General features: G+C 35.0%; 1 protein-coding gene across 2 annotated transcripts in view; it reads right to left on the bottom strand.

The window, feature by feature from the left end:
- Positions 1 to 13,678, bottom strand: part of LOC126979375 (neuroligin-4, Y-linked-like) — a 28,976-nt gene extending 15,298 nt beyond the window's left edge. For both annotated transcript variants that reach the window (XM_050828624.1, XM_050828625.1), the window contains exons 1-5: positions 13,129 to 13,678; positions 10,502 to 10,693; positions 4,311 to 4,457; positions 1,469 to 1,657; positions 1,122 to 1,272 (exon numbers count right to left, since the gene is read on the bottom strand). In XM_050828624.1, the coding sequence (XP_050684581.1) occupies positions 1,122 to 1,272; positions 1,469 to 1,657; positions 4,311 to 4,457; positions 10,502 to 10,693; positions 13,129 to 13,408 (959 nt within the window). In that variant the 5' untranslated portion in view covers positions 13,409 to 13,678. The remainder of the gene's footprint in view (positions 1 to 1,121; positions 1,273 to 1,468; positions 1,658 to 4,310; positions 4,458 to 10,501; positions 10,694 to 13,128) is intronic.
- Positions 13,679 to 19,357: the final 5,679 nt, after the last annotated feature.

Raw genomic sequence — 19,357 nt, 5'->3', positions numbered from 1 at the left:
AATATTGTTATTATTATTATTATAAATAAAAATTATCGTATATTGGCTGCAATGTGCGATAAACCTTTAGAGCTTGAATTATTGTTTGTTTCACAATGCTTCGTGAACATGATGGTTGTGATTACTGTCACAATTAGTAATTCCACCCGACAAATACAATGATTAATTTACGACAATAACGCGAAATAACACCACAAGCAGCACCCGATGGAAGGAGACGATCCAGCACACGACGCCGCCGCAAGCATCATATAATCAGCCAAGCAATATATTGCAGTATGTTGCAGTAAGGCAGTAAAAGATGAGGATCCCGTTAGGAAGCATGTTTTTTTATGGAAGAAGAGCACAAACGCGCCTACGGGTCACCTGATGTTAAGAGATCACCTCCGCCTACATTCTCTTGCAGCACCAGAGGAATCACAGGAGCGTTGCCGGAAGGTGTACGCGCTTTTTTGAAGGTACCCATGCCGTATCGTCCTGGAAACAATAAGGAAGCGTATTCCGCATCTTGACTGTACGAGGAAGAAAGTTCCGTGAAACCGCACTGTGAAGGAGAAAACCACACATGCAGATGGTGGGGATGATATCCTAATTCGTGGGGTATCGTGCGAAGATGGAATTCGTCGGCAGAAATCAGGTCAAACACCTCCCCGTGATAGATACGGTAGATTAAAAGTATTATTTTGCTTGTTTTTATTTTACAGTGTCTTTAAAAGTGTCTCACTTCTTTTATAATACATAAATCAAATCTTACCAAGTATTATATATGATAATCGCTACAAAAATTTATTAAAATGGATAGCTTATAAACTTATTGATTGCAGACTTTCATTCAAGCTTTTTTTTACGAGAGCGGCGTCATTTGTAATGTATATTACAGCCATTGTAAAATACTTCATTTGATTGAAGAGTGGCCGTTGAGTTTATTGGATGTTCTTCTCACGAGCTCAATTTTACCGAACATCTAGTAGATTCAGTTATTTAAAAGAAGTATATAAGTAATAGTGACTATTCAAAAGCGCTTAGTTTAAGCCTAGTTGAATAAAGTTTATTTGACTTCGTCTTTGAGAAACGTCATAACTAATTTTAATTTAGAAGCGCTGGTTACAAATTTAACTCACGTTTTATTCTGTAAGCAGCTCATCATATTCTTGGAACTTGGATTACATCCGAGGCTCTGGGCAACCTGAAGAGTATATTGCTCCGGGTCCTTAGTCATTGCGGTGTCAGATAGCGCAGACCCAGACATAAGTATTGCACGGTGGAATAAACCTATCAAATAGCAACCAATGTTATTATTATTGAAAACATCAGTTAAACGTCCTGCTCGTCTCGTGCCTTGATATCATAAAAAAATCGAGATGGAGAAAATTCCATAACAGAAATTAATTTACAAAAGTAGGTATTTAAAAAGTAGATAATGCTAATCCCTTGACGGGTATTTTTTTACAAATAGATTCAACCTTACCATTAGATATAGGTGACAGCATCAGAAAATTTATACATGCAGCCCCTGTACCATGACCCATCAGTGTCACAGAGGTGGGGTCTCCATTTAGATCTTCAATATTGTCTTTTATCCACTGCAGGGCAGCTAACTGATCCAGCAAGCCATTATTCCCGTACACATGCTCGGTAAGGCTGGGTTTCATAAAACCTATAAATTTTATTAGTCTTATAGAAGATCTCCTTCATATTCATCAAATTACAAACTTGTTTAAGCTTTTCGCAATGAACGCTCTTGAGAGTGGATAATTCAGCGACATTATAATATACCTATGTATGTGTCTGCAGGTACATAATTTTTGATTTATATTATGTGTATTTTTGTAAATAGCTAAAACCCATTTAGAGAAATATTTTATACAACATTGTCTTGTAAATTTTTGGAGTTGTATAAAAATATTTACCATTCCAAAGTTTATAATGTTCACTTCAGTCAGTAGTTCTTAGTGAAGGCGCATTTGGAGTTTTCATGAAGAAAATGTGAGCAACATATCTAAACTTTTGTGGTCACAGGAGAGCACATTCAAAAGCTTTTCACAACATCAAAGTTTCGATATTCGCTTTATGGTCTCGGTTTTATTATTATTATATAAGCAAATCGGAACTAAATAGGAAAATGAGATTAAAAACAAGGCAAATTCTATAATTATTGTCTATAATATAAAGCCCTATTTCTATTCCATTACATGAGTCATTCAATAACATAGTTCTAGACTGCTTGATATCTTTATCTCTTGAAAGGGCTACTTGTTAAAACATTCTTCTTCCTAATGATCCTTGAAGGACCAATAATTAGAAGTTTATACGATGTAATTGTGGGTTTATATGAGTTGAAGACCGATAATATAATAGTTTTCATTTTTTAAGAATTTTAATTGAAAAATAACCTTTTCGTGAAATAAACGATGAATTAAAATTAAATTACACGCAATAATTTCTTACATTACACTACCTTTATTATTATTTATTTACAATTCGAAGTATCCATAGTAGCCAGTAGTAATTATTCACATTTTGTAAATTACGTAGGTCACACTAAAAGTATTGCGTAACTTAAAAAAAACATGTTATAACCTAAATATTATGTTTATTGCGTTTCAAAATACTCTCCTTTACATTTTAAACATTTTTCCATGCGATCGAACCATTTTTTAAAACAGGAGGACCACAGATCTGAAAGCATGTGTTCTACGTGCTAATTGAACACTATCACTGCTTCTTCGGAATTGGTAAAATTGAAACCTCACATCAAATCTTTGACTTGGGGGAAAATACAGAAATCACAGGTTGCTAGGTCGGAGCATTGCGCAGAATGGGTGACGAGTTGTACTTTTTCGGAAGCTAAAAATGACTTAGTTTTGTTGGCCGTGTGTGAAGAAGGGTTGTCATGATATAGGAGAACGCGGCTTTTTGGTCGTCGTCCGCGAACTTTTTTTTAACACCCTGGGTAAAAAAATGCTAGAATACCACTCAGCATTAACACTATTTTGATCTTCAAGTGGAATTGTGCTCATGGGACCCGTAGCTGAGAACAAAATGCGATCATTTTTTTACCAACGTTTCACGCCTGCCTCACTTTTCTTGGTCTGTTCTCATTTTCAAGCACCCATTAACCAGATTGCTGTTTTTTTTTGGGCTAAAAACAATAAATCCTTTCGTCTCCTGTGACAATATCATAAACAGCATTAGAATGTCCGTGGCCGTACTTCATTAGCATCTGTGAATACCATTCCACGCGAGCCCGCTTCTGCTCCGCTGTTAGTTCATGAGGGATCCAACTACAAAGAAAGATTCCGAACTTTCAATAATTCGTATAAAATTAATTTCTGAATTTGACTCATACCAATCCCCAATAGTCCTCGAATTGTCTCATAGGTAATCCGCGGGTTTTCTTCAATTAGCCGATTAACAGTAGCCACATTATTTTAGTTGACGGCAGTTGAAGGCCGCCCTTCTCGAAATTCGTCATGTATAGAAACCCGACCTCTCTCCAAGCAAGGTGCTTCTCTCCTAAAATCATTTTGAAGACGAGTGACACAGTCTAGCGGAGAGAGAGAACTTTTAAAATCATAAAAATTCATCGCTCTAAAATCTTTTCGACTTAATTCCATTCGCGTTGCATATGTAGAACTTTGATGTGTGATAAAAAACATTGACAAATGATTTGCCGCCAATGGTTTTTTTTCTTACTAAGAAGGTTCCAACGTTTCAAAAAATATAGCATTTGAAATTCAAATAGTTCCGATTAGTTAGAAGTGCAAAACTTTTAGTGTCCCCATGTATTAGACCAATTACGATATGTTGTAATCATTTCCGGTCCAATGAGCATTTAGTACCTAGCCCGCATATGTAGGTAACAGCTGTCAAATGAGAATTAGGAGTCTACTGTTCACTGTAGGTAAGTAAAGACTTTCGTGTTCTTCTTAAATTGTATGGAGAAATCTCGCCATCACCAAATTATTTGATCCTATATCTGTAGATTATGAAGTCTGGTACTACTTACGTAACGTGGACGACAGTTTTTTTCTGATAGCACAAATTATTTCCGAACTGCCTAAAGTGGCTATGATTTTTGATGTTGAGTGCCTTTTAAAAACAATGTAAAGACCGTATTATCAAATGATAATTTAAGTTTTTATAACTCTAAACGTTTCTGAGAAAAATGATCGTTACAAAGGGATTATCGAAAGACAAAGTGCTTCTTAAAAAAGCATATTCCTTGTTTTATAGATCCAAAAACTTAATTATAATTTACTAGTTCTGTATATAAATATCAACAAATGCCGTGATGTTCAATACGTTACCTAGAATACCGAGCCGGTAGTTAATGGTGACCACCATCACGTTTCCGTAGGAAGACAGTATCCTGCCGTCGTATGGATTCCCAGAACTCCATTCAAACGAGTCGCCGTGCACAAACACCAGCACAGGAAACTTCTTTGATTTTTGCTCTGAAAATGTATAATAGTAATAATAATATTGACACACTTATACACAAAAAATGCATGTTAATTATAAACTAGGTACTTTAATTAATTTTATCTGCAATATCCACATAAATAGTCTTTTAACATTTTGTGATCTATTATATCTACTCGTGATTTTTGAATGATCTTGAAAACGTTATTGATGACATTTTGACGAATGAGTGATTTAAAATCCTATTTTAAATAAATATATTAAATAAATTAGAATTTTGAAGATAGGAATGTTTTAGTGAAAAATTACTAGCACTTGTAGCTTACGTTTGTAAATCTCCCTCTCGTACTAAATGTTGAGAAAAAAATTGGCTTAGATCGTATTAAAAAATAATTTAGCTAACCGCCTGGCTAATCACCTATCGACAAGTGAGCCTCATATTAATTGTCCGTAAAGTACTGACACTAAAAAAGTAGTAGGAAACAATGTTAAAAAATTAGGTTTAATTCAGTGCCATCTATGAGTATGACTTTGAACTAGCTCAAGTGTTCAAGCTCCAAGAACAACCCACCCTTTAGAGGGTTTGTTTATTTGAAATTATTTTAGTTGATTGATGTATTCATAGATGGCGCTGTTATATAGATTATAATAAAAATATTGTTTCCAAAAGCTTCTCTTATTTTGTAAGCCAAATAATCAAAATGAATAATTATTTCATTATCAACGTAGGTAGGAAACTGTTGTGGCAAATCTTGGTTTTAAAAAATATTTATAGCTAACTTTTGTCCGCGACTTCCTCCGCCTGAACTTAAGGAACATGTACTTAAATATTTAAAGTTTTATTTATGTAGAGAAAGTTGAGAATTAAATATAATTTTTTAATTTGTTAATTAATAAGCAAGTATTATTGAGTTTTGGTTTGAAGTAGGGTTGCCGGTCGCCAACTTTTACTAGAAGAAATAGAGTAGTATATCTGATTTCAAAGTAGGTAATTTAAGAGTACGGACTTCCAAAAAAGAGTATCATATTTTATTTTATATTTTTAAAAGGATGCCATACTTCTCAAAACAACTTGTGTGACATTGACATTAGTGACAGATAAGATTGGAATTGGGGAACCAATATATTAACAGTTAGCAGTCAAATTTTTTGCTTGCTTTTGATATGTGATAATGGCTTTATATAGTCCTGATGGAATGGAGATACTCCATTAAAGAATTTCTTCGCTCTTCTACACATTGTCTACACGCTTTTATATTGTAATCTAACAATGACAGTACAATATTGCATTATTTATTAAAAAGAGCGCAATAAAAGAATCCCAGGTTTCTTGCACCGCTTCTTCTCTCTCAGAGCGCCATTTGTTTCCGCAGAGGTAGCAATATTAGAAATGACATCAAAAAGAATTCTAAAGAAATCAATTTTGGGAAAATAAATGCCTTTTATGCCTCTTAAGGTACCTAGTAAATCCATTGATTAAAATCTCTGTAATTTGTATGTTAAAATTCCAATTGAAATATTTATATCAGATTTTAAAAAGATTTATATTTACAGAAAATCTTTCTATTAAGGCGTTTATTTTAAAGTTAATTTATTTATTTAGTTGAATGCAGTTATTATCGATCGAGGGCAACGCTCGCAAGCATTTCCAAAACGCTACTTAAGCAATTATCACTCAATGTATTTAAATTTAAACAGATTCTGTATTTCGTAGTTCACAACAACATCTGCTTGGCTATTTTGGTAAGTATTTAGAATGATCTAAAAATAACATGCAGATATGTATTTCTCAATGGATATCACTTTAGAACATTAAGTAGCACATTATTTTGGCAGTTCACAATGAAACAGATTATGTAAAGGGTTACAATAACATAAATGACTTTCTTAATGATTCCATAGATTGGGAATGGAGCGACCGCCCTCAGGCTATTTAAATAATAAATTTTTGAAGTGAAAACTTCTGGTGTTGTGCACTTTTCTTGATATGGGTATAAAATGTTAAACTAGCGTCAGGACACGTGACCTGATCGATAATTTGTAAGACAGTCGTTGGTAAAGTTGATTTTTCTGAGAGATAAACTTTTTAATGTAAAATAATTGTAATAGTTCTGAAGTGTTAAATTTTTTATGAAATATAAAATGTCATTTTTGAGTACGATAGCGCAATAAATGAATATTGTATTTAATCACATAAATGCTAGTACTTTTATATTGATAACTAAAGCAATTCATGTGAAATTATTCCCTTACCATTCGAAAATATTCAAAAATGCACAGCGTTAATGTTCAAGTTTTCACTTCTGCCGGCACTTTCGGAGTTTTGCCGTTTTTTGTACGCGTCCCAATATAAGGCGATAAGAATGACTTATCGGGTATATTGGGACCGCTTCAGATTATTGACAGCTAATTACTGACAGTAGAAGGTAGTAATTTATCTCTAACCGGCACCGATCATGGCCATAATCACTTGTAAATTCGTTAACACCAATCAAATGACACACTCTAACGGCCGTTCCCAATATTCTATCTACAGATAGAGATAAATTGCTACCTTCTACTGCCAGTAATTAGCTGTCAATAACCTGAAGCTGTCCCAATATACCCGATAAGTCATTCTTATCGTCAGCTTACCCATTGACAGACAGCGTGTACGGTTAAGGTGATTTACCGTCGATAAGTTTAATGGGACACAAAAGTCAACGATAGTTACGATTTTTATCTCAAGTAAGGGATAGACTGAATATTGGGCCGTTAAACTTCTAGACGTACTATTACATATTCTGCTTAAACTTAGTAAGGGTAAATGTTATACAAACTATAACTCAACTAAAGGTTTGTAAGGGAGATGTAGAAAGTATTTTCTCTGTAAATTCGAAGCAAGTAAGCAACAAGGTGAATTCCTAATGAATTTTTTATTCGCCCCCGAAGTTTCTGCTCATAATGACTCTGAAGTACTTTTTATATTGCTTGTTTCACTGAGATGGGATCTTGGAAACTTTCGTGATACGATTACTGTTTACCTACTGCTTGAAACATTCACAGTGAAATCATGTTTTTCTTTATACCAATACGGGACGAGACGAGCAGGACGTGCAACTGATTTGATTATAATGCAGTGCCTTTCAGGATTCTTGCAAAACCCAAAAACTCTGAGCGGCACTACAATTGTGCTGGTCACCCCGACATAAGATGTTAAGTCTCATTTGCCCAGTAATTATACTAGCCACGGCGCCCTTCAGACCGAAACACAGGAATGCTTACACATTACTGCTCCACATAAGAAATAGTTACCCATAATCTAGCCGGCATCCTGTGCAAAGGAGCCTCCCACTGGTATGGTGATTAAAGTATATAGCAATCCTATTTTAATGCAACACCAGTCTGGCTAGAGGGTATTTCTTCATAATAACAAACACTGGATGCTTTGAAGTGAAACTTGTTTAGATTCGTAGTGATTTGAACTATATGAAACGAAATAGCGTGGTGATAGAGACACAAACAGGTAATGTATATAGGATTCAGCCGGCGAGAGCATTATATAGGAAGTATTATACAGTGTTTTGGTACCAGGCGATCATAGTTGAAGAAAACATTCTCTTATGTATGGCGCGAGTATCCCTAAATATATTCTGACGTCATGAGCCCGACACAGACACCAGGAGAACATAAGTATGGTAACGGTGATAGTAACTAAAGTCTTTCATAGCGGTTGAAATCATCTGTCATGATTGCATCATGTACCAGGACTTCATATGCAGTTTAGAGGTTGTAAAGTTTTCCATTGGATACAGCAATTCCGTTGATTGAGTTTTTGGACGCCAAATTAAATTTGAAACTGTGCTACAGTCGTACTGTAACAACAACAAGATCAAAACCAGTAATTTATCATATTAATACCAATGTTATTTATCGAAAATGTAAGCTCTTACCAACTGAGCCAAACGTTCGAGTGACTCATGGCTCGTAAGTCTTGGTATGTCTTGTTTAACTCTTATGTCTTTTTGAACGGGTTTGATTCCCGCATCGTTCATAAATTTTGGTTACAAATTTTATATTCATAATAACTCGAGAACTCAGATTATTTGGACTTTATTGTGTACATGTATAACATATCTATATTATATTATTTGTAAAAGTTATTTTTTGTAGGAATGGCAAATATTCGCTGTTGTTTCATCAAATTTAACTTAGTGATTTAAACTATAATTAAGTTAAAAATATAGAGTTCAGTCTGTTGTTAGTATAATCACTTAATTGAATGGATAAGCCTAGCTATCCGACGTGGAAATGCTGCCAGTATTCTTGGTACGCTTCCCAGTAGTGATAGTTTTAACTTCATGTAATCATATTTAGTATTGTAAATATGTGTCTTATTATTCTACAATTATGTATATATTATTATTAATATTATATATTTTAATAATGTTATGTTTGTACATAGGCACAAAAGTGAATTTTCTAGAAACTATCGTAACCATAATATTAGTACCAGGAACAAACATAAACTTATAATGCCAACTTAGCCAAAGTCGAGTTAGTAAGTCTTTACAACAAGATCCCAGAAAATGTACATTACAAAATATATAACATAATTCAAAAGAACTGTTAAAATCGTTTGTGTGGTGTGGTTACTATAATATAAATTTTCTTAATAATACCATTGGGAATGAAGCGACCGCCCTCAGGCTGTTGAATAATAACTATAATTATACGATATTGCATTGTAACCATTTGTTTATGAAAAAAAGCAGAGTTTTTTGCGCTCGTTTTTCCCAGGTCTGAGGCATACTTTTTCGAATGGGTGGTAGTTTTGACTTCCAATAAGTGATATCATATCGTATTTCAAACAGAAATTGAATTTGAATGTATTACTTTACTTTAAATAGATTTAATTAAATAAAAACAATATTTAACTTTGTAGTTACTTAACTTACCTTGAAATTTTCACTTCTTTATATCTCGTTACATGATCTTAGACAAAAAATTTTTTTCTTGACAATTAAGAGGCCTGTACAAAATCTTTATGTTCCAATTTGCTTTATGCAACAGGTATTTTTTTATGAATAACTTCTTTATAAATTAGCTATATATATATCTTAGGTATTTACTTCTTATTTTCCGTTTATTGCCTCTCCTCCATCAAGCCGTAAATTCCATCGTTAACATTAATTACATCATTATAATATAATGATTTCCACCCGACAATCTAATCTTAAAGAGATTTGGACAGAATGATCTAGCCAAAGAGTAGCCATTACACATGTACTAGTAAGTTCATTTAAACGATGTTAATTTCACAGAAGTATTTTAAGAATACAGTATTCAACACGACTGTTGATTGGCGTGTGTTTATTCGCGGAATGGGGTTACCGGTAACAGGCGCCGACACCATTATTTATTTACTACGATTTTATATTCAGTTCGATTGTGTACTGTGACTGTTCTGTTAACTAGAGGTCATCGAAGTGCTAATGGGAATGATGAAAATAACACAAATTCAACATTTTTATTTTTGTATTGTAGGCTTCCTCGCCTGAAGTATATAAGTGGGGGATTATGCGTACCACAAGTGAGTATTGAGATTGAGCTGTCATGCTCGGCTATGTAACGCTTTTTCGGGTAATCGAGACGATTATTATATTTCCTTTTTTATGAAAATAAGGACGTTCAGCTGATGGTAACTGATACGCCTTGCCCATTAAAATGCAGTGCCGTACAGGATTCTTGAAAAACCCAAAAATTTCGAGCGGCACTACAATCGCGCTCGTCACCTCGAGACATTAGATGTTACGTCTCATTTGCCCAGTAATTTCACTAGCTACGGCGACCTTCAGACCGAAACACAGTAATGCTCACACATTACTGCTTCACGGCAGAAATAGGCGCCGTTTTTGTACCCATAATCGAGCCGGCATCCTGTGCAAAGGTGCCTCCCACTGGTTATTGTCTCCTGTTGTATGTGAGAAACACTATGATAATTTAAAGCTGTACATCCCGGAATTTAATGTACATTTTAGCTGGCGTGTGTGAAGCCCTTAAGATTGTATTTGAATTTGAGTAGGAAAGATCATACCCCTGTAAGGCAGATAGACGTTTAAGTATAGGCAGTCTTCTGATTCGTCCTTCAGGAATGGCTTGAGTCTGTTAATGTAGTGCTGACGGCCGAGCGATGGTGGGTTTCCTTTCTTGATCTGCGGGAGTGACTGGGGACACACTGGCGCGAAACGGGTCGCCATTTTGACTCCGTACCACGGCGGAGCACTCACTGGAAAATAAAAGAATAATTTTGTCTATAGCTATATTAGTGGGAGTGTGTGAGTGGGGCATGTATTTACAAGTTAATCGGCTTGTTTTGGTGCTACACTGTTATATAAGGTGACACGGAGTCCTTATTGTTTACTAGTCCGTGTTTGAAAACATATTGGAAATTTCTCTCGACACTTTCATGCTTGTATACAAGGATAACTTTAAGAACTTTAAGAATACTTTATTTATTTAGGTCAAATTAGATGAAAATTACACTTTGTCATAGTAGTTGTACTTTTTACCATTTACCGCCACTGCGGAAAAACTTTAATACGACGAAGCGGCAAGAAACTCATTGCCATTATTTTAAATCAAAATTTTTAAGCTTCATCGTATTACACATTATTTTACTTACAATGACTGACATAAGTGAGTTAAAAAAAATGTAAAATTAATATAAAAAATTAACAAGAATTATTGAGTATCGACAGTAGATGCTTCAATCCACACACACAATGTAAATAAATGAATAAAGGTATTAATGCGAGCATATAGTAAATGTGTATAACTATTTAAATATTTTTTTTTCTCCTATAGGGAATATTATAATATAATTAACTCAACTTGGGCTAATAAGTAATTGTATTTTAACTTAAACTGCTAGATAGATTAAACTAAAAATGTTTCCATTAACACATTTCTTAATGTCTCTATTAAGGGAAAGTCGCTGTATTCTTGTCTTTTATAATATTATTATTTTTATACTGTATTTTATTAATATATATAATTACTTTATTTTAACCTGAAGCAGAGTTTACGATGACAGGATATTCACGCCACTGTGATGTGTTTCGCCCGTTCACGAGCATGACGCGTGGACCAACCATCGAATCCTTCGACTCTACTTTACGGGCAGGAATGATCCGCATCACGACGTCACCACAAGAAATGACATTTAAGCGAGCATTACGGAGCCTACTGTTGCATCTACGTCACTCGTGGCTCTTTTGAGTTTTGCTTTATTTTTTTATTTATTTTAGAAGTCAATACTTCTTTTGGCGCGCTGAGCACCTATTTTGGGAATATTTAATTGCTTGCTCATAAAGCAAGCCCGCAAATGATACTAGCTGTAACACTCGAACAAATCAAGTCGGCTCCAGTCGACTACGAGAGCGGATCAGTCAAAATAAACAGAGTAATTATAATTACCTGCATTGTAAAAGTTATTTACCTTTCACAGTTTTTTATTTGAATTCTCTCAAGTGAATTATATCAATTTAAAGGTATATCACAAAAGTATTTAATAAATGCATACTGTTATATCTTGTACGAAGGTACGGAGCCATTCGTGTACAACTCCAACTCACAGTCGACTGGTTTTAGGGTTCCGTAGCCAAATGACAAAAAACGGAACCCTTATAGATTCGTTATGTCTGTCTTCTCAAATTCCCACAAGCCGGTCCGAGGTCCGGTCTCTCCTTAGGAGACGCCCCGCGACTTTTGTTGCGTAGTCACTGGAAAAGCCTTCAGAGTTGACAGCATAGAGGAGGTTTTTAGTCGGTTAACACCACCTGTGTTTACACCCGAGTCCGACATAAATTATGGGCCCTGTTTTGGGGTCTTCAATACGTAAATGTATTTTCCTCCTCTCCAAAAAACAATCGTCAAAGCAATTCACAGCTGGATTAGTAACTCTGTTTTGCGGCAGATATTGATGTGGTGGCTGTACTGACGTGGACGACTAGCTTTTTTATGGATGATGAGGGAAAACGAGCAAATGTGTTATCTGATGTTCTTAGGTGATACCTCCTGTGAAACCAGAGGAATCACAGGTGGGATGACGGTCTTATAGGAAGGTATTCGCACTTATTTTTGAAGTTATCAATGTCATATCATTCTAGAAACAACGTGAAAGAAAACCCATTCCACACTTTGGTTGTATGTGTCAGAAAATTACCTTAAAACCATACTGTAGAGGAATGCCACACATACGAATAGTGAGAATGATATCTTAGTTGTGTGAAGGTGGAAATCAAGATAAACCGCTCTTCGGAAAATATCTCGTGAAGAGAAGTGAAAAACAGCGTACAGTCGGGTCTACTGTACGTTCAGATAGTTCTACAGACTAAATGCCAATGAATTTTTTTATGACAGTAAGGGGCGAGACCTTCAGCTAATATTAATTGATTCGCCCTGCCTATAACTATGCAATGCCGCTCAGGATTCTTGAGAAAACCAAAAATTCTTAGCGACGCTACAATGGCGCTCGTCCATTCGCCCAGTAATTTTACTAACTACGGCGGCCCTTCAGAACGAAACACAATTATGCTTACACATTATTGCTTCACGGCAGATATAGGTGCCGTTGTGGTACCCATAATCTAGTCGGCATCCTTTGAAAAGGAGCCTCCCACGGGTAATAACAGTTCCTCTGTTAAAGGTGCTAAAGTTTACCTGGTGGCATAAACCTCAGGCTCCCAACCGGTGGTGCTGCATACGGTACACCCAAAAACATCTGCACTGGTTGCAGATCGTACTGCCGTCCAGGTTTCACTATCAGCCCTCTCAGAACACCCTGTCGCAAATACACCTCCCGGGTCAACCGCTTTTCATCGCTCGGAAACCTTCGGGCATCATCGTAAACCCTCGCTTCATCTGCCATCGGCAGCAAAAGCGAGAAGGCAATACAAATAAACAAATTACGATCAAACGGCGATCTATTCCGACCAGCCATTTTATGTTACTCGTATCATTATTCTTTTTGCAAAGAGTTCATATTTACTTTCCTTTATTTCTAAAACTTCAAAAATCCACAATGACACATTTTTGTCACTTAACTGCACTTCACTTAACAGCTTTGTATTACTTTTATCAACGGACTCAAAATCACCTCACTGTTATTCAACACGTAAATATTTAGTGGTATTATAATTGTCCTAAAATTAGGAGTTGATTTAAATCAAAACCAACGACACGACGCCGCGCCCGCACGTTACTGGATCAAATCCAAACTGTCCCTGCGCGATTCTAATACCAAAATATACAGGAATGCGCGCGAGACGAGCGAGAAATTCCCGGATATCTTGAAGTTGTATTTTTCGTACTGGCTTTGTGAGTCACCAAGTTCCACATGCTATAAGTTAAAGTCCCAACAATGCAAAGAGTTTCGTATTTAATTTAGATAACATTTAGAATAGTATCGCACTAAAAATTTGTTTGTTATGACTTGCCACGAACTGAATTATGTAGGTAAGTTTTTATAGGAAATTAAGTTGCAAAACTTTATAGTAAGCAGTGGGAGGCTCCTTTGCACCGTATGCCGGCTAGATTATGGGTAGCACAACGGTGCCTATTTCTTAATGGCCTCCCATTGGTAAGATGCAGCGTGTTTCGTTGACGGTTTTAGTGTATGAAATATTAGTGATAACGTATCCGGAACCTGTTGTTTTTTACTCAGAAATACCTATATAATACAGTCAATAACATTTAATTACATATGAAAATTCATTCTATGAGCGGGCCCGGGATATTATTTATATGGCAAAACAAATCATCATCTAAAGCATCATTTTATAATAATGTGACTTACAATAAGATTTTGTTTTATTTTATTATTAATAAATAATCATTCATTTTTATTTTATTTTCATAGGGTGGCTAACAACCATCAATACAAATACATATCAAAATGTTTATATAATATGGACCATTTAAAAGCCTCCACAAATAACTATTAAATAGTTTATAACGTTTTTACAAATTACTTACAGCTTAAACTAATTAAAGGCGTTACTATGTACTAGATAGGTATCTCACGTATTTTGGCAATTTAAATTAACTTAAAGTATACAAGAATGTTTCTAGCAACTAGTAGGAGTTCTCCAGTTAAAAGTAGAGTGAGTTGAATGCTTCTATTAGACTTACTGGGTAAGAAAGTTATTTCGTTTATTATGTTAGGTCCAATCTTGTAACTGAATTTTGATTAAGTTACACTCAGCCAATTGAGATGAAATCTTAACGAGTATGTTCTTTAGGAGTACATATTATTTTGTGAATATTGAGATTGAGCTGTCATGCTCTGTTGTGTAACGCTATATCGGATAATCGAGACGACTAAGATAGAGTTATTTAATAGAGAAAGATATACCAGGGTAATTTATGCACAATTATAATTATGTTCATGTTTTATATAAGAGGGGCCAAACGGGCAAGAAGATCACGGGATGGGGTGAGGCAACCACCCATAGACATTCGCAACAACAGGTGTCAAAAAATGCATTGCCGGCCTTTGGGTGGGGGTATGCTCTTTTCTTGAAGGTACCTTAGTCGTATTGGTTCGGGAACTGCAGCCGGTACTAGATTCCACAACGTGGCTGTGTGAGCCAAGAAATTTCTCCAAAACGCGCGGTTGTAGAATACCAGACGTCAACGTGATGTGGGTGGTACTTTGCACGTAATGTCCGGAGGTGGAATACGGCCACTGGAATCAACCCGAACAGCTACAGAAATTTGGTAATGTTATATTACTTTAAGTATAAAAAAATATATATATTTCCTGTGATTCCTATTAGAGTATGGGCAGCGGTGATCACTTTACACCAGGTGACACGTATGCTTGTTTGTCCTCATCTATCATAAAAAAATAGAACTCAGTCTCATCTCATCTCAGAAACTCTTCATAAGACAAAAGTACAAATTTCTTGTGTTATTGAATATTTTTTTTATAATCATGCCGTGGCTATTGCGTTCAAAGTTGGCTCTAAGCGAGGGAACATCTTAATGGTGAATATCACAACATTTATAATGACCTCCCAAATCACCATGAGTTAGTATAGTTAAGGGTTATTCAACTTTGCAAATTAAAGATAATATTTTGAGTAATTTCATTGTTAAATGTGATTCGTTTGAAAAGAATATGAGCAATTATTAATTAGCAGTAATTATTACTGTAGTTTTAGTCTTAAGTTCATCTAGTCTGGATACCTGGACAGAACTATGTGAAACCATTTTCTATTTCATCTTGCTAAGAAAATCATTGATTATTTTAAATCATCGAAACAAATGTCAATTTCATTGTTATTTTAAGTAGCAGTTAATTAAAACAAATATTGAAGAATGAGTTACTTTGCGGAAATTCATAATTATTCAAGTTTTAAGTTTTCTTAAGTGTTAATTCCGCCAATAATTGTCTTTAAACAATTCGACACGGGTTACGCTTCTGCACGAGGCATGCTCAGGATATGTTGACTCGCCTATGGCACGAGACAGTTAACTGTCAAAAAGTCTTATTTGATGTCTGGTAAACATTATAATCCTTTGTTTGGCTAGGTATTTGCTCCTTTTGCCCCATCAAGGGTATGGGGCAAAAGGAGCAAACTTGCCCCGCCTACCGTAATCCACGTTGAGAATTATTGGCTTAGTTCACCTAAACGACTGTATAATATGATAAACTAGCTGACCGACAGACGCTGTTCTGTCAATAAAAAAAAATGATGTAAGTATTCGGGAATAATTTGAAAAAATGGCATCGTAAATGTGTAATCATATTATGTAATTACTTAAAAATCAACAAATACGTATTTCTGATCATACTGAAGGGTATTCTATAAGGTACAACCGTTCCTTGATTGTAGGAATAGGCAAGCATCAAGTGATTTTGCCAATTTACTAAAGTATTTACATGGATATAGTATGTTATCTTTAAAGATCGCGGACTTATCTGTAGACCTATATAAGATATACAATTCCACTATACATTATTTTGTTATATCTCAAAGGGTTCAAAAATCACTGACCCTCCAACAAATACCGTTGAATATATTCAAAAATTTAACAAATTGTATAATTAAGCCTTACTTGAGAACCACGCTATCCGTTGGTGAAAACAGAATGAAAATCGATGCGGTCGTTTTTGAGTTTATCATGAACAGACAGACAGACAGACGCGGTGAAGGACTTTGTTTTATAATATGTAGTGATGACAAAATACACTTTTAAGAGTAATAAATCAGTTACTTAATTATGCATAACTTAATACGTCGTAATTCAATAATCATAAAAAGTTCTCTTGCTATGACCGATCAAGTGAAAACTTTCTCAATTTACTCCATGCTACTGGCATTAAGACCAATTTTATTATTTATATAATACAATAGATTAATATAATTTAAAACATTTCTTAAAAAAAACTAACAAAAAACAACCGACTTCAAAAACAATATTCCAAAACAATAGATTTAATATGCACTAAAAAGTATGAAATAATTGCTTATATTTATACATTCTAATTAATTAATCTAATTCTAGTTAAGATAATTGTTATTTTTGGAATCGGTGTCCTTCCGCCTCTCGCCTCTCGCCTCCTCACGACTCAAGCACATCTCACCTATAACTATGTATGTAGTTACAAACCTATCTTGGATGACTCCAATTCCAAAAATTACAATAATCGTACCTTACTGTAAATCGTTAAGGAGTCCCATTGATCATCATATTCGACTACGACAATTACTTGACCATAACTATGCTCTGGTAGATGACTTAAATATCCGGATACCATAAAAAAGATTCGGTATTGTTAATTTGCTCACAAGAATTGAAGAGTTCCGTTACTTTGTCATGGATTCCGTAATAAGAACAAAACTATCTTTGAAGTATATTCTTTCCATTACAAAAAGAATCATTGAAATCGGTTGGCGCGATATTGAGTTTTTCGTTAATTTATCATCCACTTTGCTACACGTATGTAAAGTAAATTTAAGACTTTTATGGTTTTTTTCATGGATGCCATTGTCAAATTAAAATGGGACCACACGGGAAGCACTAGCTTTCAAATAAAAAAATAATCATCAAAATCGGTTCACCCAGTCGAAAGTTTTAAAGTAACAAGCATAAAAAAAAGAACATACCGACGAATTAAGAACCTCCTCCTTTTTTGATGTCGGTTAAAAATGTAAACAGCACAAGAAACATTTTGACATATTATAGCTCGATTCAGCGTGTGGTAAGTCGACAACTTCTACAGATGATTACATAGAGACAAACCATATTTTTGAAAACTTTGCGGACTTAACACTAAATATCATCATTTATTATATATAACAATGGATTCCCGTACAATAATGCCTAATTCTATTAATTTAATTTTCCTAAAATAATAAAAAGTAAAAAATATCTTCAGACAAGTCGTAAGATACATAATGTAACGCAGATCGAGTCGCTTGCAAGGCGCAGCGTAACTCCGGATATTTCGGTCCCACGCGTGCCACGTGCTCGCGGTAAACATCCGGCCATCGCATCGGTAGTTGAAAGAAAATAATGGTCTCTTACTTTTATGCTTCGTGAACTTATAATTACTGCTATACTTTGGTTTTGTTTGAACGGATTTTTTTTTATGATAATAAGGGGCGAGAGGAGCAGTACGTTCCGCTGATTGTAATTGATACGTCATACCCATTAAAATCTTGTGCCACTCAGGATTCTTGGAAAACCCAAAAATTCTGAGCGGTACAACAACTGTGCTCGTCAACTTGAGACATGTGATGTTACGTCTCATTTGCCCAGTTATTTCACTAGCTACGGCGCCCTTCAGACCGAAACACAGCAATGCTTATACATTACTGCTTCACGGCAGAAATAGGCACCTCCCACTGGTGATCTTCAAAAGTTTTAGATTATTATATTTTAATCTTGACATTTATATAAGAATTGGGGGTGCGGTGTCGCACCAGAATAGCAACATAAAATCTCCTCCCGTGGGTGTTGAAAGAGGCTTCCGAGAAGCAATACTATCAACTGCGATCGCCAACCCACCTGCCATGCGTGGCGATTACGGCAAAAAACCGACAATATGAAAAACTTCGGGGAAAGCCTTTGTTCAACAGTGGACGTCTTCGTCGTCGTCGAAGTGGTAAGATTAATGGTGGAATATAAAAGGAATATCCTGTGCAAAGGAGCTTCCCAATGGTAAAACGAATTCCATGACTATTCTAATAATATATTTACTATTGCAAGTATACATTTGAAAGCTTTTGGTTAAGTGCTAGTAATACTATGTAATCCACACTTACGTAACTTAGACGGGAAAGAAACAACCTTCAAGTAATTGAACTTTCATGTACAAAATTAAGTAAAGAACACTTGTTACTTAAGATTTACTTTAAAATTTAGTTAGCAATGTAATAATTATTTTAACATTGGTAATAAACTATTCAGTAATCAATTCTCACTAATTTTTCGTTCGGTTCGGAATTTGTAATACTGAATTTAACGTAGATGAGCTATAACTATACCAATAGCAGGTTTAGTTCCCCAATGCAATCATCCCCAAAATAAGATTCATATAATATATTGGAAATGGAGCAAAAACGGGAACCGGAAGTAGAATAGGACATGAGATAATCTTCAATTCCAAACTTGCTTATAAAAAAACCTTAAACCCTATATCTGCGCGGGCATCAGCTAGTTATCTATAATATAATATTATTGAGAATCCAGATACAAATTAAAAATAACATATTTTTATTCAAAATACGATTTAAAATCAATAATTATTGAACGTCAAAAACTACCACCCGTTAGAAATAGTATGCCTCAGACCTGAAAAGACCGAGCGCTAGAAACTCGGCAGGCTTCTTATTTTCGTTCTTATTAAATTTCGTTCCAAAAAATAAGTTATTTTAAA

Source organism: Leptidea sinapis, chromosome 3, assembly GCF_905404315.1.
Source record: "Leptidea sinapis chromosome 3, ilLepSina1.1, whole genome shotgun sequence".
In the NCBI taxonomy this organism is placed as follows: Eukaryota; Metazoa; Arthropoda; class Insecta; order Lepidoptera; family Pieridae; genus Leptidea; species Leptidea sinapis.
This window is presented reverse-complemented; position numbering and strand designations above follow the sequence as displayed.